This window comes from Jaculus jaculus, chromosome 17, assembly GCF_020740685.1.
Source record: "Jaculus jaculus isolate mJacJac1 chromosome 17, mJacJac1.mat.Y.cur, whole genome shotgun sequence".
NCBI lineage: Eukaryota > Metazoa > Chordata > Mammalia > Rodentia > Dipodidae > Jaculus > Jaculus jaculus.
In genome coordinates, this window is record NC_059118.1 from 66,907,550 (window position 1) to 66,931,115 (window position 23,566).

The 23,566-nt window shown below is 47.1% G+C and overlaps 1 protein-coding gene across 1 annotated transcript in view; it reads right to left on the reverse strand.

Moving 5' to 3' along the window:
- Positions 1-23,566, reverse strand: part of Bphl (biphenyl hydrolase like) — a 46,777-nt gene that overhangs the window by 14,438 nt on the left and 8,773 nt on the right. Inside the window, exons 3-5 of the mRNA XM_045136533.1 lie at positions 22,822-22,988; positions 16,132-16,285; positions 2,511-2,642 (exon numbers count right to left, since the gene is read on the reverse strand). Of these exons, the coding sequence (XP_044992468.1) occupies positions 2,511-2,642; positions 16,132-16,285; positions 22,822-22,988 (453 nt within the window). The remainder of the gene's footprint in view (positions 1-2,510; positions 2,643-16,131; positions 16,286-22,821; positions 22,989-23,566) is intronic.

The following is a 23,566-nucleotide window of genomic DNA, read 5'->3' on the forward strand; positions in this document are numbered from 1 at the left end:
TCTCCCCAGCTCCTCAGACACTGGTTTGTGGCAGTTTCTTTTCCTTTCTGAACACAAGGAAGCAAATCCAAGGACCTTGCCTGTGGGCAGATGCTACATTACAACAGGATCAGCACAAGGCACACATTTGCTGTTCTGAACTTAAACCAGACACAGAACAAAGTCCCTATTGCAAAAGTTACTGGAAATGATTACTAAATAGATCAAATTGATCCTTCAGTCACAAACATTCTGTAACTGAGTGTCTTCAAGATTAATTCTTGGCCATTCTATTCCAGCAGCAATTACCAATATAAAATAATAATAACAACAACAATATAGAAAAAGGAAAAACAGATTCTAAACAGCTTGTTATAGTTTGGACCTTTTATTTTTTTGTGTGTGTCTGTTTTTGTTTTTCAAGGTAGGGTCTCACTTTAGCCCAGGCTGACCTAGAATTCACTATGTAGTTTCAGGTGGCCTCAAACTCACGGCAATCCTCCTACCTCTGTCTTGCGAGTGCTGGGATTAAAAGCGTGTGCCACATGCCCAGCTCTTAAAAAATATTTGAGAGAGGGCTGGAGAGATGGCTTAGCGGTTAAGTGCTTGCCTATGAAGCCTAAGGACCCCGGTTCGAGGCTCGGTTCCCCAGGTCCCACGTTAGCCAGATGCACAAGGGGGCGCACGCGTCTGGAGTTCATTTGCAGAGGCTGGAAGCCCTGGCACGCCCATTCTCTCTCTCCCTCTATATGTCTTTCTCTCTGTGTCTGTCGCTCTCAAATAAATAAATTAAAAAAAATATTTGAGAGAGAGAGAGAGAGAGTGAGTGAGAGTGAGTATGGGCATGTCAGGGCCTCTTGTCTCTGCAAACAAACTCCACATGCATACCTCTACTTTGTGCATCTGGCTTTATCTGGGTACTAGGGAACTGAACCCAGGCTATCAGGCTTTGTAAGCAAGTGCCTTTAACTAAACACTGGGCCAACTCTTCAGCCCCATAGTTTGGATCTTAATTCTCAAAGGCCCATGTGCTACAGGCTTGTTCTCAGAATGGCCCTGCTGGAATGTGATGAAATCTTTAAAAGGTGGAGCCTAGTGGGAGGCCTTCAGGGCCCTGAAGGGGTTTATGGGACCTCAGTCTATTCCTCTTTGTTTTTTTGCAATGAGGCAAATGGCTTTGGCTTGACACATGCTCCTGCCACCATACACTGTACTTACTGGCCAGGCCTATAATGATAGATCTTTCTAGCCCTAGACTGGAATCTCCAGTACTGTGAGCCAAAATAAATGACTAAATTACTTACTTAAGGTATTTGTCACAGTCACAGAAAAGTGATTAACATACAGTTATATAAAAATAGGCTGTATGGCCAGGCATGGTGGCACATGCCTTTAATCCCAGCACTTGGGAGGCAGAGGTAGGAGGATCACCATGAGTTCGAGGCCACCCTGAGACTACATAGTGAATTCCAGGTCAGCCTGGGATAAAGTGAGACCCTACCTTGAAAAACTAAAAAAAAAAAAGAAAGAAAGATTGTAATTCAAATCCCTCTGAAAGATGTTAATTCTTACTGGAAATCTTGCTGGTTTTTAGATAAAGGGAGGTAGCTATTGTTCATGACTGAGGTATCCATTGACTCTGAAATGGAAAAGAACAGTCTCTTCCCCACACTGACTCCACTGAGGGTGAAGATCACGGCAGGAACTTCTGCTTTGCTTCCGAGAGATGAGTGGTGGGGGTGGGGGACACATTCAAACAGGAAAAAGGAGAAAGATGCCTGGGGAAATGGCTCAGCAGTTAAAGACACTTGTTTGTCAAGCCTGTCCGCTCGGATTCAATTCCCTATTCATTTGCAGCAGCAAGGGACCCTGGTCATGCAAATAAATAAAATATTATCCACATAGTGGCTTGTTTTCCGATGACCTATCCCAGAGTTAGAAAATAGAAACATGGCTTCTAGAGAGCGATCTGTGTCACCACACACCCAAAGGATGGAAGGGAAGAGAGCAGTGTGCTGTCAGAGGCACAACAGCATGGGCTTTTACACACACAGTCCTGTCTCTAACTTAAGGCAGATTTATTACACAAGGACTCAGGCTGTTTACAATGAGCAGCATTCTCCATTCCCATCAGAGTGCGAGCATAATGGGTGGACTCATTTACCATGGAGGAAGGCTGGAACATCAGGGGAGGAACTACAGTCAGCAAGAGAACCACCAACCAGTCCGTGCAGGGCTGGGGATAAAGCATTGGCTGAGTCCAACCCCCAGACCGTATGGAAAAAGCTGGACACTGAGGCAAGCTTTGTCACCCCAGCACACGAATGGAAGTAGGAGGCAGAGATAAGAGAATTTCTAAGCTCCTGGAGAATAAGCAATCAGCAACAGCAAGAGTGAGAGCCCCACCTCACATGGGCAGAACACAAGCACCACCCAAAAAGTTGTGTCCTGACCTCCCTATGCATGCCTGCAAGCACACATCACACGTAGACATACACACAGAAAATTGAAAAGGAATCCACGCAACCTACCGTCTGGCAGATGTTTAAACTGTGTTATGCCATCCACCCACTTTTCACAGGTTTTGGCCAAGTAGTCATACCCGTAGAGGGTTTCTAGAGGCTTCCTTGCCTTCTCGCTCCATTTAGAAACATCTCGGATGCCTGGAAAACAGAAGTGTGGACAAGGATGGCTTTAGTCTCACACTCAGGTATCATCTTCTAGTATCCTAAGCCCAGACACCTGAGCCTCACACTTACTGTCCCAGCTCAAGCTTCATCCTCACACCCTCTGCCTCGATATTAGGTAGGCCTCCCCAACCACCCGCCATGACCCCCCCTTTCATCAACTGTGCTTAGCACTTACCACTGCTCCACAGGGCTTTCTGTACCCATGGCTGTCTGTCTCCCCTGAGGCCCGTGTCCAGTGTGACGGCTTTCTGTACCCATGGCTGTCTGTCTCCCCTGAGGCCCGTGTCCAGTGTGACGGCTTTCTGTACCCATGGCTGTCTGTCTCCCCTGAGGCCCATGTCCAGTGTGACGGCTTTCTGTACCCATGGCTGTCTGTCTCCCCTGAGGCCCATGTCCAGTGTGATGGCTTTCTGTACTCATGGCCGTATCTGACTCGTGTGCCCAGTGTGAGACTTTCGACACACAGGGCTGTGTGGCAGTTCCAGGGCATTCAATTTGCCCCTTGCTGTACACCAGACCCTTGGCCATACCTTCCACAAAATATCATGCATGGTGAGTGAAGGAAATCAGACATGTATTAAATGCCTTTCGTCCAAGGTATCATTTCTCTAATCAGTGCTACTGTAGTAAGAATGGCATTATAGCTTCCCCTTGGGACCTGGGGACTGTTTTCAGGAATACTTGTGAACTCCAAACTCTGTAGATGTTCTAGCCACTTATACAAAATACAGAGCATTTGCATAGAAGCAACACACATCCTCTCAAATACCTTTTATTATTATTATTATTATTATTATTATTATTATTATTGGTTTTTTCTAGGTAGGGTCTCACTCTCTGGCCCAGACTGACCTGGAATTTACTCTGTAGTCCCAAGTTGGCCTTTAACTCAAAGAAATCTTCCTATCTCTGCTTCCAAAGTGCTAGAAGTAAAGGTGTGCACCACCATGCTCAGCTCTATGTCTATTTTACTTACTGTACCTAATACAACTTACTATATAGTGTAGGGAAATCAAAACCAAAAATGTTCATACATGTTCCATGCAGAAGGGATTTTTTTTCCCCAAATATTTTCAACCATGATTTCTTGAACCCACATACACAGAGATGGAGGGCCAGCTACACATAGAAGTTTTTCTGGTACATTGAGAAACAAGTTTTATTATAAGTTCTATAATTGAAAAAAATAGTGTATAAAAGTGAACTACAAACTGAAAACTATATTATAGATGATTCATTAATAGTAAAGAAATAAGCTGAAATCTACCTTGAGAATGAACCAACTACTGAGATATTTGTTCACCCACTTAGCGCTCTTGGGTATGTGAAATGTTGCTTTTAAGAGCTTTCAGAGGGGTGCTTTTGCTAAAAGACACAGCTGAAAGACAAGGTGCCATTAATGACACGCATCAGCATCCAACAATGGCTTCTACAGAGCTGAGGGCAGTGCCTGGTGCCAGGCAGGATCTCAGGGTTCTCTGAAAATGCAAATGACAGAAGGAAAGACAGTGAGGCCTGCCTTCTGAAGAGGGGTTCCACTGGACCTCTGTGACTGGTTTAGATATCCTCAGAGAAGCTGGAGTGATTTGACTACAGAGGCTGGAGAGGTGGGGGAAACTTCAGAGGAGGGTGTGGTGGAGGAAACTGAATATCAAGAGATTTGGGAAGAGTAGGCAAAGGAGAGAAAGGCTAGCAAGATGGCACAAAGGAAAAAAAAATATTCTTGTAGCGGAGCCGGGGGGTGGGGGCAGAAACTCAAGGATCAACTGCATGCGTGAACATGGGACCTATGTTCAATCCCCAGTACTCTCCCTCCTCTGCCAAAAATTAATTTCAAAATTCCCTGTAGATGCTTGTATTCTGTGAAAGGACCTCTTATAGAAGAAGAGCTCCACACCTTCATAAAATATAATTCTGGGGCTAGGGAGACTGCACTTGTTTGCAAAGCCTGTCAGCCCAGGTTCAAGTCCCCAGTATCCATGGAAAGTCAGATGCGTCAAGTGGCACATGCATCTGGAATTCATTTGCAGTGGCAGGAGGCCTTGGTGTACCCATACTTTCTCTCTCAAGTAAATACCTGTGTGTGAGTGTGTCCCTAGGAGAGACAGTGAGGCCTGATGCAAGGAAAGGCAGCCATCAGCAGGAGAGCCAAGGCCAGCTTGTCAGTCTCACCCTCACCCTCACTGTTGCCTCCATTCTCAGAAGTGACAATCATATAATCTGGTCTCTGTGTACATAACAGCTGTTTCATGTGGGGGCTGGTATCCTGGAGATACTGTCACCCTGTGCCCAAGAGACAGTAGGAAGATGTTCACAGCAACGCTGGAGATAGGCAGCTGTCCACGGGTGAAGGCCTGAGCAGATGAACCTGCCCTATGGGCCCAGTGGTACACGACACAGCAACAGGAACCATGGCGTCATGGGCACCAGCAGCATCAGGAGTCAGGCTGGAGCGACGGCTCAGTGGTCAAAGGTGCTTGCTTGCAAAGCCTGTTGGCCTGGTTCAAATCCCCAGAACTCATGTAAAGTCAGATACAAAGTGGTTCCCATGACAATGGGAGGCACAGCCAGGAGAATCTAAATTTGCAGCAGCAAGAGACCCAGTCTCAGACTGGAGAAATGGCTTAGTGGTTAAGGTGCTTGCCTGCAAAGCCTAAGGACCCAGGTTTGATTCCCCAGAACCCACATAAGCCCAATGCACTAGGTGGCACATGAGTCTGGCGTTCATTTGCAATGGCTGGAGGCCCTGCTGCACCCATTCTCTATCTGCCCCTCCCTCTCTCTCTCTCTTTCTTAATTTAAAAAAAAAAGGAGACCCAGTCTGAAGGAAAGTGGAGCACAGTCCTGACCTCCATATGTGTGCCTTGGCCCACATGCTCCCACCACACACATCACACATACACGCAAAATAAATGAAGAGGTTTCTAAATTTAGTGGAGTCTAGGAGAACATGCAGTGGATTGTGCTTGTGTAGCTCCATGACCAATTCTGTTGCTGGGCAGGGGACAGCAGGAAGGATGCATGCACATACGGCAAGGGTACCGCGGTATCCGTCCTAGGCTGAATGGCAGGTTCATGGGAGTCACAACTCACATAGGCCACAGGGGTTGAATTCCAACTACCTAATATTATGTATTAGCACACTTTGAAGTCAACTTGGAAAAGAAAAGTTCTTTGTGGTGTGAAGGCCTGGATCTTTATGAACAAAGTTGGCTAGTATTCAGCATGGTTTTGTTAAAAATGTTTGTCTGAGAGACAGAGACAAAAAGAGGGAGAAGAAGAGGGAGAGAGAATAAGAATGGGTACGGTGTGCCAGGGCCTCCGGCTGCTGCAAACAAACTCCAGATACGTGCGCTTTGTGCATCTGGCTTTTATGTGAGTACCGGGGGAATTGAACCCAGGCCACCAGCCTTTGCAAGCAAACTTTCTTCTTTGTTTTAAGAGAGAGAGAGAGAATGAGAATGGGCACACCAGGGCCTTCAGCCACTGCAAACAAAGTCCAGACACACGCCACCTTGTGGTGCTAGTGCAGCACTGTGCACTTGTATCACTGCGTCCGGCTGTGTGGATCCTAGAGATCGGAACGTGAGTTCTTAGGCTTTGCAGGCAAGCACCTTAACTGCTATGCCATCTCTCCAGCCCACAAGCAAACATCTTTAATCACTGAGCCATCTCTCCAGTCCTGTGATATTTTTTTCTTGCTGAAACGTATAAATCTTCCTTGTAGGACAGAGATCCTTTTAACTTAGTGAAAGTGGACATATGGAGTGAGAAGTGTGTACTGAGATATCCAACCTGGGAAAGAATTCAGCCTTCCACAGGAAAGAGTATCACATTTCAGGGGAAGGAAGCTTTGGCCCCAGTTAGAGAAGTCATGTGAGCATTGTGGCAGAAGGAAGGCTGGGAAAATACCTGGGGGTAAATTCCAGCCCCTCCCCTATCACTCAATGATACTGAGCAAGTTATTTAACCTCTCTGTGCTAGTTTCCTTGTCAAAAAAAGTATGAATTATAACAGCACTGTGGTCATTTGAACATGGGATGTCTTTTGAATACTTGGTCTCCAGCTGGCAGCACTTCCTTCCAGGTGCTGTGGCAAGCTGTGATGTCCAGCCTCTGCTCCACCATCCTTTCCCTGTCATGATGCAACCTCCCCTTGAGGCTGTAAGCCGAAATAACCCTTTTCCTCCCCTCAGCTGCTTTTGTTTGGGTGTTCTGTCCCAGGAACAAGACAGTAACTGCAATAATCAGTCTGTAGTGAAGTGTAACTAAATATATGACATGTGCTAGGAACAGTGCCTGGCGCATAACACACACAAAAACAAGGGCTGGAGAGACAAGACGGCTCAGAGGAAGTGTGCTTCCCGTGAAAGCATGGGGGTCTGAGAGGGCCTGAGGTGCTGGAATTTAAATCTGTTGGGCATGGTCACACACACTTGTAACCCCAGTCCCACATGGGAGCAGAAATCCATGCTCTGGAAACAGTAAAAAGAGATTCTGGTTCAAAACAAGACCATATGGAGGAGCTACAGAGCAGAACACCCAAGAGTCCACTCCGGCCACTGCAGGCAAGTGTACGGGGCACTGCAAGGGCACACACACATATATATGAGACACACACACATGCAAAAATATTTCTTTAAGGTTAAAAGAAAAATACTCAAGGACCATCATTAAAGGAGTTTTCTTATAAAGCCTGCCAACCCACGTTCCATTCTCCAGCACCATGTAAAGCCAGCAGCAAACAGGCACGTGCATCTGTGATCCCAGTGCACGTATAACAATGGGAGGTGCAGCCAGGAGAATACAAAGCTCACAGGCCTTCATTTGCAACAGCAAGAGATCCTGTCTAGGGCTGGGAAGATGGTTCAGTAGTTAAGGGTGCTTGCCTACAAAGTCTACCGGCCTGGGGTTCAATTCTCAAACCCTACACAAAAAAAGCCAGATCAAAAAGTAGCACAAGTACCCGGCATTCTTTTGCAGTAGCAAGAGGTCTTGGTGTCCCCGCCCCCCAATGTAAATCAATAAATAATTTTTTTGACGTAGGATCTCACTTTAGCCACAGCTGACCAGGAATCCATTATGTAGTCTCAGGCTGGCCTTGACCTCACAACAATCTTCCTCCCTCTGCCTCTGCAGTGCTGGGATTAAAGGTGTGTGCCAATACACCCAGCTTAAATAAATAAATATTTTTAAAGAGATCCTGTCTCAAAGCCGGGTGTGGTGGCACACACCTTTAATCCCAGTACTCGGGAGGCAGAGGTAGGAGGATTGCCATGAGTTCAAGGCCACTCTGACATGACAGAGTTAATTCCAGGTCAGCCTGGACCAGAGTGAAACCCTACCTTGAAAACTCAAAAAAAAAAAAAAAAAAAAAAAAAAAGAGATCCTGTCTCAAAGAAGGCAGAAGAAAGGCATAGACATCTTGAGGTTGTCCTCTGACTTCCACATCAAGGGCTGCGATATGCATGCGCCCATATACACGTGTATGTGTGTGTGTGTGTGTGTGTGTGCGTGTGTGCGCGCACACACACACACAGATGCACATAAATGAATAAAATTTAAAAAATAAAACTATGCAGGACTTGAGGAGATGGCTGGGTGGATAAATTGTTCGCTGCTGAAGCCTGACTACCTGAGTTCGATTCCCAAGCCCATGTAAGAGGCCAGAAGCCATGGTGGGCTCCTGCGATACTAGAACACTGATGGCAAAATGGAGGTGGAGATCAGAGAATTTCTCTGAAGCCTGCAGCCAGCACAGCAAAGACTAAGAGTGAGAGCCAGAGAAAAAAGCCTGCTCAATGAGGCAGAAAGGCAAGGGCAGACCTGAAAGTTGTCCCTGCTCTCTCTCTCATACACACAAACAAAATATTTGTAAAACTTCATTATGGAGCTCGAGAAGATGGCTTGGCAGTTAAGGCGTTTGCCTGCAAAGCCAAAGGACCCCAGGTCAATTCCCCAGAACCCATGTAAGCCAGCTGCACAAGGGCACACATGTATCTAGAGTTCATTTGCAGTGGCTGGAGGCCCTGGCGTGCCCATTCCCTCTCTACCTCTTTTTTTTTTCTCTCAAATAAAGAAAGAACATATAAAAATTTAAAAAATTTAAAACTTCATTATCTTTATGTATTTGCTTCTGTTAAATTACTTCAAAGATGCCATTTCCGTCCCCAAGCACAATTACTACCAAAAATTAGTAATTATGTTTCACAGTTGAGCTCCCAAAACAACCATTTATCTCAGACTATTGGCTGACTGGAAGCAGAGCTCATTTAGATCCCAAAGGAGACATATTTCCTCTTTCTTTTTGTAAAGCATATAATCTGTGCAAAAATCACTGGAACTGCAATGAAAATTTGTGCACTCTAATTAGGAATCAGCCCAGAAAACAGTATTTGAAGTTTGTTCTGGGCCCATCTCCACCAGAATGAGGTGTGAGCTTTGCTTCCGTAGTGTCTGGTCAACAGTGGCTATGGTACAGCACCCCATGTCCATGGAAAACCTGCAAGATGCCCACTGGAATCTACACATGTGCTTTCTCCTTATATCGCCACCAAGTGTGGTTTACTTCATGTTCGGCCCAGTAAGACACAAACAGTGACAGATGAAACAGAACATGTTAAGAACACACCATGATGAAACTGCCACTACTGCCACTTGTGCTGTGTGCCAAAGCAAGGAAACAAGGCTGGCTCTGAAGGCAGGCACGGCAACATACTAATGGTGGCCTCGCAGTGACTGACAGGCAGGTAGCATGCATGGTGTAGACACGCTGGACAGAGGGAGGGCTGGGCAGAATGGAGTACAGGGACAGACAGACATGAGATTCCACTGGTACACTCGGAACGGTGCAGAGTTTAATATTTAGGGATTAGATATTTCTGGAATTTTCCATTCAGAATGTCAGACCAGTGGAGCCAGGGGAGGGAATAGAGAAGGGTTAATCAAAAGTTAAGATGTAGCCAGGCATGGTGGTACACACACACCTTTAATCCCAGCACTTGGGAGGCAGAGGTAGGAAGATCACTGTGAGTTCGAGGCCACCCTGAGACTACATAGTGAATTCCAGGTCAGCCTGAGCTAGAGTGAGTCCCTACCTTGATTTCCCCTCACAAAAAAAGTTAAGATGTTATGAATAAGCCATATAGAAACCTACTTATTTGCTAGCTAATAATATATATGTTTAAAAAAAGAAAAAGAAGCTGGGCGTGATGGCGCATGCCTTTCTAGCACCTGGGAGGCAGAAGGAGGAGGATCACTGTGAGTTCTAGGCCACCCTGAGACTACCAGGTCAGTCTTAGAAAATAAAATAAAGAAAAAGAGGGCTAGAGAAATGGCTCAGCCAAGCCTGCCAGCCTGGGTTTGATTCCCCAATACCCAGGTAAAGCCAGATGCACAAAGTGGCACATGTGGCTGGAGTTAGTTTGTGGTGAGAGGAGTCCATGGTGTGTCCATATTCTTTCTTTCTCTCATAAATAAATATTTAAAACAAACAAATATTAAAGAGATTGCTTGGGCAGAAGTGTCTTGTGGAGGTAGATAATGTCATGCTCAGAAGCCATAGGTTGTTATTAGAAAAATTTTGGTGCCAGAGGTGGAACACCTTCCAGTGAGTTGTTGACCAGGGAGGCCTGATGCCCACAAAACACTACAGGCTATTGCCAGGCTCCTGGTTGCCTACCAAAACTAAATGGTAAGACCCTATAGCTGAAGACACGTGCTTAGGCTACAGGTCACTGAGACATCAAGCTGTAGCTGATCTGGAGGCCTCCTCCTTGTCGACTAGCTGTGAGGATGCTGGAAGGAGCTGTGCAGCACACAGCCTTCTGGGGGAGAGACATCATCAACAGTTTTAACCAGCAGTGGATCCTGCAAGCTTTACAGCTGGTCAGCCAGGCCAAATGTACCAACTGGTGCAATGGTGGCATGTCTGTTAAGGGGGAAACCAACTGCTCTCCGATTGGACTTGAGACCTGTTCCAAAGAAGGGAATTCATGTCTGGTATTGAAAACCTAGCCAAAAGCCCATGAATGGGGAGGTTACAAGCCGTAGAGGAGTAACAACTACTGTTGTCTGGCTAAATGGATATATTATGCCCACCAAACTGCCTCTAAACACTTAAGTTTATGCCCATATTTTAATACTAATCTCATTGTTGGTTAGAGAAGCTTCTCTTTTCAGCTGGCAGTGATCACTGGGATGATTCAAAACTAACCATAGTGTTGAGAAGAAGTGACAGTGGAATATTCAGCACTAAGTGAGACATTTCTATCATACCTTCCAAGGCTCAGGGGCTATTGTGGAAGAGGTGGTCAAAAGAACATAAGAGCCAAAGGAAGGAGAGGAGTGCTTATACTGCTGTCTTCCAGACACAAAGTGACCATGGTATTCATGACCTCACAGTGTGTACACCAGACACGCATTACAGGTGGGGGGGGGGAAGACAACATCAAAATAGAAGAGAGTGCTGAGTGTGGTGGTGCACGTCTTTAATCCCAGCACTGGGGTGGTAGAGGTAGAAGGATAACAAATTCCAGATCAGCCTGGGATAGAGTGAGACTTTACCTAAAAACAAAACAAAAAGAAAAAAGAAAAAGAAAAGAAAAGAAAAGAGAATAGTTGGAAAGATGAAGGGATTCAGTGAAGGGGGACTTGGGAGGGATGATTATGATCATTTGTAAACAGCTGTGTTTATGGAAGTTGTCAATAAAAAGTTAAAAACAAAAGCCAGAATAAAAAACCCCAAATGTCTGACCACAGCTGAATGAAGGCATGGAGAGTAAAGCCCCAGGCAGCGGGGTGGGGGAGGGGCTCGGTGCTCCACCCAGGGTCGCTGACCAAGAGGAAGCATTCAGCAGGAGGGACAGATCAAGAGGAGGGCAACGAGCTCCATGGTTAGACGGCCAGACCTGAGGCATGTGCAAGGCAGCCAGATAAGAAAAAAATGAAACCAAATATCTGGGACTTAGAAGGTAGGAAAGACAGGGGTGGGCATCGACCCACAAGACAGCTGGCCCAGTGGGACCTGCAATCTAACCACCGGGGAGGCTGAGGCAGGAGTATTGCTTGGTCTGAGGAGTTTGATGCCAGCACCATTTCAAGATTCTGTTTAAATCAATAAAAAAGTGAAGAGCAGGTGTGGTAGCTCATGCCTTTAGTCCTAGCACTCAGAAGACTGTAAGAGGAGGATCATCATGAGTTCAAGGCCAACCTGGGATAAAAAGTAACCTAGGTTAGAGTGAGAACCTTACCTTGGAAAAAAAAAAAAATAGAGGGTGGGTATGGGAGATGGCTCAGCAGTTAAAGAAACTTGCTTGTATGCCCTGCCAGCCCAGGTTCAATTCCCCAGCACACACATAAAGCCAGACACACTTTTGTGTGACACACAAAATGCGTAGGTGCACTTGCAGCAACAAGAGACCCTGGCACGTGCACGTGTGTACATGTGGGCGCACATACACGCACCACATGCAAATACATTTAAAAAATTAAAATAGAAACTACTTATATTTTTTAAAAAGTGGGGGCTGACATGTTCTCTCTCATATGTGGATCCTAGCTACAGATGACTGGGCTTCTGCGTGAGAATGAAAATACTTAGTAGCAGAGGCCAGTAAGTTAAAAAGGGGACATAAAGGGTAGAGAAAGGAAGGGAGGAGGAGGATACTTAATAGGTTGATATTGTATATATGTAACTACAATGATTGTAATGGGGAGGTAATATGATGGAGAATGGAATTTCAAATGGGAAAGTGTGGGGGTGGGGAGGGAGGGAATTACCATGGGATATATTTTATAATCATGGAAAATGTTAATAAAAATTAAAAAAAAAAGTGGGGGCTGGAGAGATGGCTTAGTGGTTAAGGTACTTGCCTGCAAAGCCTAAGGATCCAGGTTTGATATCCCAGGACCCATGTAAAGCAGATGCACAAGGTGGCATATGTATCTGGCATTCATTCACAGTGGCTTGGGGCCCTGGCATGCCCATTCTTTCTATCTGCCTCTTTTTCTCTCTCAAATAAAAATAAATTTTTAAAAGAGTGAAAAGACGACACCATGGCACGGTCATGGCTCTGACATGTCAGAGGACCAGCAGGAACAGAGGCCTGGCAAAAACTACAGTGGCCAGAAATTGAGCTCAGAGGAAGCTCCAGTAGAGGGTCTGGCTCGTCCGTGAACATCACGAGCCTATTTCCAAATGAAGCGCCATGAACAAGTACGAAGTGGCAGTGGGCTTGGTCACACAGAAGGTACTCTCTCCACTGGCCTGCTGGTCGAGGCCACCTTGTCAGAAGGCAGAGACAGACTCGGGGATGAGGAGGTGGCAGTGATGGCTGGGGAGAGAGATGGAGACATACTGGACCACAGTGAGGAATGGAAGCATGAGACAGTCTTCTGTGCTGTGTTCACAGAGAAAGTCAGAACCCCCGGGACGCAGAGCTCACCTCCTAGTGACTGGGGCAAAGGAGTGCATGGGTGACAGTGTCCAGGATGAAGGATCACTGTACAGGCATGTTAAAGGTCCTGGAGAGTCATCAGGCCTTCGGACTTTGGGATTCCTTCTCAGAGGCAGTGACGGGGAGCTAGCTGGAAGGTGGGGCTGGTGCAAGCCAGCCAGAGCATGGAGGTGAGAGGGGAAGGTATGCTCAGGAAATACAGTCTCGCAATGCAAGAGGCACAGGAAGGCAGGGAGCAGAAGAGGCTAGAACACTGAGTGGAGCCAGACTGGCAGGGGCCACCTGAGCATGTGGACTTCTTTAAGGTCACTGAGGTTTTTTAAGTGGGGATGAAATGACCTGATTTTGCCTTATAAAGGACACTCTTTATTGGTGGACAAGGTGTCATAAGAGGTCACAGGCCTGACCCGGGAGGTTGGAGGGGAGGGGAAGAGAGGTGGGTATAAGTGGGAGGTGTTGAGAGTGCCATCCATCAACAAGAGAGTCACCATGACACCAGAGGAGGACTGCGCTCTTGCCCTTGCCCTCGCCCTCAAGATGCCCACCTCCATGGAGGTGGCTTATATGCGGTCAGAGGGTGGCCAGGAGCGAGCTTTACATAGGATTAGTACATGTTGCTGTCACCTCCTTGCTGGGAAAAGCACCTGACCAAAAGCAACTGATGGCAGCAAAGCTTTTATTTTGGCTTACAGCCTTGAGGGGATGCTCCATGATGGCAAGGGAAAGCATGGCATGAACAGAGGTCACATGTCACCTCCCTGCCACAGCAGGTAGAAAACAGCAGTAGGAGAATGAACTGAACTCTATCTAGCAGGGGGAGCTGAGTATGTACTCCTAAGCCTGCCCCCAACAACACACCTCCTCCACAAAGCTCCACCTCCCAATTGCCATCAGCTGGGGACCAAGCATTCAGAACACACGTGTTCATGAGAGACATCTGATTCAAACCACCATAGGAGGTTTGGGCTGAAGGCTGAGAGTGGGTTTGGGAAAGTGAACAGAGATGGGACAAGGAAAGGTCATGAAATAATGTGTTCTATTTCAGAATAAAGTCTTAAGAGAACTGAAATCACATAAGGTATATTTTCAGGATCCTATGGAATTAAATTAGATATCAATAGTAGAAAGAGAACTGGGAAACCCTAGACATTTGGAGATTAAACATTTTACATGTACCTATGGGTGAAAGAGAAAGTCTGTTGGGAAATTAGAAAAACTTTGTGAACTGAAGGAGAAAAACAGTTGTTGGGAGTGCAGACTGGAGGCCCAGGGTAACACAGCATTAAATGCTTCTATCAGAAGAAGGGAAGTGTCTCAAATCAAGAAGCAGAGATACCCTTTGAGACGATAGGTACAAAGCAATGGAGTAAGGAAGGCAGCAGTGACCCATTAGTCTGAAGATGGCACCAAAAGTGGCTTCTTTGAAAAGATCAGTAAAACTGACAAATCCTTTAGCCAGATTAACCGGGGGGGGGGGGGGAGACAAAAAAAAAACCATTACCAACATTAGGGGAACGAGGAATCATCTTACTGCAGACCCTTGAAGCCTACCGAGGGCAGTGAGGGATCGTTGCCCAGCGTGGAGGCCCAGGGAAGGATCCAGTGAGATCAGGAGAATCACCGTCTCCCAGACCGGCGGCAGCAGGGGCACGCGCAGGGAGTGACAGTGCAGAGGCTTACTGTGCACAGGGCATGCGCTAAGCCAGGCAGGAGGATTGGGGTTAAACCTGATTTACCACTTCAAATTTCTTTTCTTTTTTTCTTTTTCTGAGGTGGGGGTCTTGCTCTAGCCCAGACTGACCTAGAATTCACCATGTAGTCTCAAGGCTGGCCTCAAACTCAGAGCCATCCTCCTACCTCTGCCTCCTGAGTGCTGGGAATAGAGGCATGTGCCCCCATGCCTGGCTTCAAATTTCTTTATAAAACAAGAAGGCCATGAAGCACTACCATTTGACAGTAGGACTTGGCCCCTGAGTAACTCACTAAGTCACAGGAATGGCAGAATAGCTGAAAAGGACCCAGCTTGCGGAGCAGTCTACAGACTTTCCTGTCATGGCTATAGGATAAATGTTTAAGGCTCTGCAGGCCCCAGGCTATAGGGTAGATACTGATATCTGTGAAGAGAAAATGCCTGGCCTACCCAGACCTAGCTGCCTGGGGCGGGCCATGTGGTCTGCTATTAGTACACTTGGGGCAAAAGCTTCTAGGCAGAAGGGGAGGGGCCTGGCAGGCCAGGCTGGCAGGCGGAGGTGGGACAGCCCAAGTAGCCCACTTTCCCCTGCGCACCCCCAGCCATGGAGCCCTTCTCTCCTCTTACCTAGATAGCTTGCTGGGGGCCAAGCAACTCCCTAGCCGGGTACCTAGTACTTGCCAACTCTACCCACATGCCCTGGCTACCAGGGTAGGCCAGGTTAGCAATTCTAAGAGTGGAAGAGACATGAGGAAGGGTTAGGAAGTGGATGCTCCAGCCTGGCCTCCAGAATTAGCCTGAGTCTTACAACAGTAGGTGGCAGGCCTCAGTTCACTGGCCCTCCTCTAACGCCTCCAGAACCCTCAAGGGGAAAACGGAAGAGCCCCAAATATGTAGATAGCATAGACCACAGTCACCACTTGACAGGTTTGTTTCTGAGTCCAGTGCTCCCTTTTGCACTCATTTCTTTATTTCTGAGACAAGGTCATGCTACATTGACCAGGCTGGTTTCTCAACCTCCCAAGTGACTCGGATTATACATACGCCACTGTGCCTGGTTTTTGTTTTATTTCAAATGAGGTTATGAGTAGCACTTCACATCACCCCCTCCTTCCTTCAAGCTCACCATCTTGGTAGTGAATGTAAACACTACTCTAGTCTGAGTCATTGAAGTTTCACTTCTGGAAATAGAATGCTATATATTTCCAGGCTGGTTACACTGCGTGACTTTTCTGGCCTTAGAGCTGAGAACCGGAAGTGGATGAGATGTGACTTGTCAATACATTGTTACCCTTTCCCTGGATGTCAGAACTTACCCTGATAAATCCTGTCATCCTCCTCAGTGACGTAGGCATTTGCTCCCCAAATCACCATCTTGCGGATATAAGCTGGGTACTTGGCAGCCGCAATGAGTGCGGTTATGCCGCCGTCACTCCAGCCCAGCAGCGAGGCCTGCTTAAACTTCAGAGCCTGTGATCAACACGGCAGGATGCGAAATGTGGGTCACTGTTCCTCTCTGCTAAAAGAGCTGAGTGGTGGTGATAAGAGTCCCAGAGTCTCCCATTTGAGGACCCAGTGCAAATATAACAGTCATTAAAACTTGAGTACAGCCCAGGGAGGTAGCTCAGCAGATAAAGGCACTTGCTTGCCAAGTCTGCTGGCCTGGGTGCAATTTCCCAGCCACCTTTACATAAAGCCAGATGAACATTTATTTGCAGGAGCAAGAGACCCTGGGACACCCATGCAAATAAATAAATAATTTTTAAATCTTGAGTAAATAGTATGGTTTTGAATTATGCAGAAAATACCTTCTGGGGAACTGGGTGTGGTGGCACATGCCTTTAATCCAGGCACTCGGGAGGCAGAGGTAGGAGGATTACCGTTGAGTTTGAGGCCACCCTGAGACTACAGAGTGAATTCCAGGTCAGCTTCAGCTAGAGAGAAACCCTACCTCAAAAAACCAAATGTATGTATGTATGTATGTCTGTCTGTCTGTCTGTCTGTCTGTCTGTCTATCTATCTATCTATCTATCTATCTATCTATCTATCTATCTATCTTCCTTCTGGTCAGATAAAATGTCAAGAAAAAGGAAAAGGACCAACAGAGATCAGTCATATTTGAAAATGACACCATGTGTGCACCTGTGTGTGCATACTTGAACAAGACTTTTAGAACTAGTCTTTGGATTAGAGAGGGACTTAAGACTGTTGGATAAGGAGCTGGGAAGATGACGCAGTGATGAAAAACACTTGCTTGTGAATCCTGGCCTGGGTTCCATTCCTCAGCACCCATGTCAAGCTGGACACAAAGTAATGTGTGCATCTGGTGTCCATTTTCAAAATACTTGCTAGCATAGCTCAGTTGGTGGAGTGCTTTCCTAGAATGCATGAGGCCTTGGGTTCAATTCTCAACATAGCACAAGCCAGGCCTGGTGGCACATGCCTGTAATCCCTGTATTCAGGAGGTGGAGGCAGGAGATCAGACAGATGTTCAAAGTTATCCACAGCTACACAGAGAGTTTGAGGCCAGCTTAGGAAACATGAAACCTGTTCTCAAAAAAGGGGGGTGCTGGAGAGATGGCTTAGTGGTTAAGGTGTTTAACTGCAAAGCCATAGAACCCAAGGACCCAGGTTTGACTCTCCAGGACCCACATAAGACAGATACACAAGGGGGCGCATGCATCTGGAGTTCATTTGCAGTGGCTGGAGGCCGTGGCACACCCATTCATTCTGTCTCTCAAATAAACAAATAAAAGCAAAAAAATCTGTTGATCTGATGAGATGGCTTAGTGGTTGAAGTGCTTGTCTGCAAAGCCTATGGACCCAGGTTTGATTCCCCAGTACCCATGTAGCCATCTGGAGTTTGTTTGCAGTGGCTAGAGGTTCTGGCATGCACATTCTCTCTATCTGCCTTTCTTTCTTTCTCTCTCAAATAAATAAATATTTAAACAACTGGTATTATTGTATGAAGTGAAGTTGGGTATCTGGTAAAGCTACTAACTGTAGTAACTGCCGTTGTAGGAAGGGTTGGCTGGAGACACGACAGACGAACATGGTGTCATGTTGATGCCATAAGACTTGCAGTGTATCAAGCAGGATTCTGGAAATGAGTCTGGCACAGAAATAGAAAACTGACAAAGCATTGGAGAGAGGCTATTTAGAAACAAAACTAGAATGCTTGAGAATATTCAAGAATTATCAAATATTTATCAAGATACCTACTGACAGGGTTGCACATGGGTGTAAGTACCCTGGTGTGGTGGTTTGATTCAGGTGTCCCCCATAAACTTAGGTATTCAGAATGCTAGGTTCCCAGCTGATGGAGATTTCAGAATTAAAGCTTTCTGGAGGAAGTGTATTGTTGTGAGTGGACTTATGGGTGTTATAGCCAGTTTTCCCTTGCCAGTGTTTGGCACACTCTCTTGTTGCTATTGTCTACCTTATGTTGGCCAGGGGGTGATGTCCACCCTCTGCTCATGCCATCATTTTCCCCTGCCATTGTGGAGCTTCCCCTTCAGTCTGTGAGCCAAGATAAACCTCTTTTTCCCACAAGCTGCTGTTGGTTGGGTGATTTCTGCCAGCAATATGAACCTGGCTGCAACAGTAAAGTGGTACCAGGAGTAGGATGGCTGCTAGACACCTGACTATGTGGCTTTGGCCTTTTGGAGCTGAACTTCAAGAGGAATGCAGAAGGATTTGAAACCTTAGCCTAAGAGATGCCTTGCAGTGCTGTAAGTTCAGCTTAGTGGACTAGTCTGGTCAGAGTTGAAAGACCTGAATGCAGTAAGAACTATGAACTGTGAGGTTTGGCTTATGAGGGTGATAGGAGCTTTGCTTGGACTGGGCCTGCAGTTTGTGTGAGAAGCTTGCTGTTATGCCCAGGTCCTGAGAAGTTGTGCAGGGTTGTTTTGGGTAGAAATGAACTGGTGTGAGCAGAGGGATATGGCACAGAAACAAAAATCTTTGGGTGAACTGTTGCCCGTTCAGCTGCAAGTGAGATTACAACCTTTGAGATTGGGCCAGCTGATCTGCACGGGCGCAACAGGAAGAATATAGACTCTTTTGGAGGGGCTGAGTGCTCAAAAAGTGTCCTGTTCTTCAAAGTCTGCTTTATTTCCCCTTGAATTAACAAATTGGCACTCTACCTGGTATTGTGGAGTATAAGAAATGCAGGAAAGAAAGGGTCATTGAGTTTGCAACATGGTCTTGTGTTTTGGAAATGGCCATGGGCAGTGTGAAGCAGGTTTGCTGGATGTCTGCATGGAGACCCCATGGGGCCATGAGGATGAACCATGAGTGACAGTAGAGACCCAGTAGAGATGCTGGGACCAGAGATGGCTGCTAATGAAAACTGCTGGCCCCATTTAAGTTCCAGGACTGTGAGTAGCCTAGCTGGAGGGGTGGAATTGGAATGCCAGAGACTTGCTGTTGGTTAGAATTATTGGACTTAGAGATTTATCACTGACTAGATTTGTTGGACTTGAGGCTACAGTTTGATGTTTGCCCTGGTAAAGTCTTGTATTGGTTAAATATTTCTTTGCCATGCCCAATGCCATCTTTAGCACTGTGAATGTTTATTCTGTGCCATTATGGGTTTTGGGGGGATTTTTTTTGTACTATAGCTCAGTTAAAAGACCTTGGACTAGGGGATGTATGGACATCATTGGAATTGATAAAAACTATGGGGACTTTTAAAGTTGGGATGAATGTATTGTATTTTACATCATGTATGGATATCAGTTTATGGGGGCCAGGGGAAGAATGTGGTGGTTTGATTCAGGTGTCCCCATAAACTTAGGTGTTCTGAATGCTAGGTTCCCAGCTGATCCAGGTTTGGGAATTAACGCCTGCTGAAGGGAGTGTATTGCTGGGGGTGGGCTTATGTATGTTATAGCCAGTTTCCCCTTGCTAGTGTTTGGCACACTCTCCTGTTACTATGATCCACCTTATGTTGGCCAGGAGGTGATGCCCACCCTCTGCTCATACCATTGTTTACCCCTGCCATCGTGGAGCTTCCCCTTGAGTCTGTAAGCCAAAATAAACCTCTTTTTCCCAGAAGCTGCTCTTGGTCTGGAGATTTCTACCAGCAGTGCAAACCTGCCTGGATAATCATGTGACACTAAGTAGCACCTTCTATAGCCCAGCATATTATCTCCTGAATTCATATGAAATGTTGGCATGGTTACTAGGAGACAGGCTCAAGATGTATACAACATTATTCATAACTATAAAAAAGAGAATTAAAATATCCATGAGCAACAGAAGGTTCGCTATGTTTCTACTTATAACAATAAGTAACTTAAAGTTAGGCTGGGGAGATGGCTCAGCAGTTACAGGGGCTTGCTTGCAAAGCCTGATAACCTCAGTTCCCAAGGTGCACATGAAGCCAGATGCACAAACTGGTACACACATTACATCTCAAGTTCATTTGCAGTGGCAAGAGCCCCTGGAACACACATTCTCTCTCTGCTTGCTGCTTGCAAATAATAATAAAAAGTAGGGGCTGGAGAGATGGCTTAGTGGTTAAGATGCTTGCCTGCAAAGCCAAAGGACCTCCATTCGAATCCCCAGAACTCACATAAGCCAAATGGACAAGGTGGCAAATGCATCTGGAGTTCATTTGCAGTGGCTGGAGGCCCTGGTGTGCCTATTCTCTTTTTTTCTTTCTCAAATGAATAAAGAAAAAAGAACTTAAGCTATCTACCATTAGATGATACTTGGAATAAAAGTGTGTCTGTTCAGTGAACTACAGTAGCTGCCTCCTTTCTGCTGGAGGTGTCTCCCCAGCCCCACCCACAGGTCCCTAATAACAGACAGCACAAAGCCTGTACACCGTACTTTTCCTACGTGCATGTAGCACAGCGTGGGCATGCCAGAGGTGTGGATTTGCATGCTGGGTGCAATGGACAGGATGGGGTGGACAGTAAAAATTTGAGTGAACCAGTCAGAGAGTTATGTAATTTAATATTTACAATAGAGGGTGACTATAGAGAATATTAATCAACTTATGTTTCATCCACATAGAAGAAAATATTTTAAAAGTTCTTCCTAAGCTGGGTGTGGTGGCACACACCTTTGATCCCAACACTTGGGAAGCAGAGGTAGGAGGATCACTATAAGTTTGAGGCCACCCTGAAACTACATAGGGAATTCCAGGTAAGCCTGGCTACAGCGAGACCCTACCTAAAAAATCAAAAAAGTTTTCCCATGAAAATGATAAAAATTGGAGGATGTTAAATATTGGATGCTGTAGGTATTTAACCTAATGTAAACATTATGCAGTGTATTCATGGACTGAAGCATTACTTAACACCTTGGTATGTATAATTTTTATATTGTAGTTTAAATTTTAAAAAGAGTAATAAATTCTAACAATTAGTTTATATCTGGAATTTTCCACTTAATGTTATTTCCAGACACAGTTGAGCAAAAGATGAAGCCTTGGATAAAGGGGCCAAGATGGCGCCCATCCCTCACAGGACAGGCGCAGGCGCTTGCTGACTGACAAGATGGTGCATGGCCCTCACGGGACAGGCGCAGGCACTTGCTGACTGACAAGATGGTGCATGGCCCTCACGGGACAGGCGCAGGCACTTGCTGACTGACAAGATGGCGCCGCCCCTCACGGGACAGGCGCAGGCGCTTGCTGACTGACAAGATGGCGCCGCCCCTCACGGGACAGGCGCAGGCGCTTGCTGACTGACAAGATGGCGCCCGCCCCTCACGGGACAGGCGCAGGCGCTTGCTGACTGACAAGATGGCGCCGCCCCTCACGGGACAGGCGCAGGCGCTTGCTGACTGACAAGATGGCGCCGCCCCTCACGGGACAGGCGCAGGCGCTTGCTGACTGACAAGATGGTGCATGGCCCTCACGGGACAGGCGCAGGCGCTTGCTGACTGACAAGATGGCGCCGCCCCTCACGGGACAGGCGCAGGCGCTTGCTGACTGACAAGATGGCGCCCGCCCCTCACGGGACAGGCGCAGGCGCTTGCTGACTGACAAGATGGCGCCGCCCCTCACGGGACAGGTGCAGGCGCTTGCTGACTGACAAGATGGTGCCCACCCCTCACGGGACAGGTGCAGGCGCTTGCTGACTGACAAGATGGCGCCGCCCCTCACGGGACAGGTGCAGGCGCTTGCTGACTGACAAGATGGTGCCCGCCCCTCACGGGACAGGCGCAGGCGCTTGCTGACTGACAAGATGGCGCCCGCCCCTCACGGGACAGGCGCAGGCGCTTGCTGACTGACAAGATGGCGCCGCCCCTCACGGGACAGGCGCAGGCGCTTGCTGACTGACAAGATGGCGCCCGCCCCTCACGGGACAGGTGCAGGCGCTTGCTGACTGACAAGATGGCGCCGCTCCTCACGGGACAGGTGCAGGTGCTTGCTGACTGACAAGATGGTACCCCACCATTACCTCAGTACAATACTGGATGTTTCACTAAGCCGGTGCTGAGGCCTATACCCCTAGCGCTGGGGAGGCCGACGCAGCCGCCTGTGCTATGCTGCATGATGTGAACCCGTCTCCAAACCAGACAACACACGCTACGACCAGTCCTGCTGCGTGCCAAGGGACGGCCAGAGAGGCCGAGCCCTCAACGCTGGGAGGGGTGTCTTTAAACAGCTGCAGTATTTCTGCTCTCTCCTGTAGACTTTTGGAACGCTTTGGATTATTTTATTTTATTTGGCTTTTCGAGGTAGGGTCTCTAGACCAGACTGACCTGGAATTCTATGCAGTCTCAGGGTGGCCTCGAACTCATGGCAATCTCCTACCTCCTACCTCCGCTGGGATTAAAGGCATGTGCCACATCTCCCGGCTTCTTTGGATTTTTCCATAGCGACCAAAGGGTGGAAGGAAGAAAGGGAGAGAGGGCTAAAGAGAGAATGAAGGAAGGAAAGGAGGGAGGGGAAGGGGAAAATGAAAGAAAGTCTGAACGAGAAACCAGAATAAATGAAGACGGGCCTAGCCCCCTCTCCCGTTCCCCAGCACATTCCCGAGTCTCACCTTCATCAAGTCAACAGCATCTTTTGCGTCCCTTTCGAAAAAGTCCGCTGGGAAGTCTCGGTCTGGCGGTCTGGACTGTCCGTACCCTCGAGGGTCCCAGGCGACCACTGTGAAGAGCTTCCAACTCAAGCTCTGAAGCTGGGGCGCAAAATCAGTCTTGCCGCTTCCTGCAAGCAGCCGCTCGGTTACCCTCCCGTAAGCGCTCCCACTGTATCAAACACCCAGTGAAACAGCCACAGGAAGGGCCTAAAGCAAAGTACTTAGGTTCTACTCAAAATTAGCCGCGGAACAAACTCGGGAAAGTCGTCTTGCAATGGAGGGAGCCACCTGGAGGTGGACTTCCCATTCCTCCCGTGATGTTCCGACCTGCCGCTGATCCCCCTAGTGGCGACCTTAAGAAGGACAAGGGGGCCTGAGACTTGGGCCAGCATTATTTTTAGCACGTTTGATACATTTTCAGTTTAGTTCCTTGCTCCTGCTACCCCTTTTTTAATTGACATTTTATATATGCATATAATGTGTTTTTATCATAGTCCTCGCCCATAACTCTTTCCCCCAACTTCTACTGCCTCCCTTTAAGAAATATTAATGAAACTTATAGCAATAAACTTGCAGGTATGATATGCTTGGTTCTTTTTTTTATGCGAGAGTGAGCGTGCACCACCTTGTGCACATGTGCAATCTTGTGTGCTTGTGCCAATGTGCATCTGGCTAATTTGGGACCTGCAGAGTCGAACATGGGTCA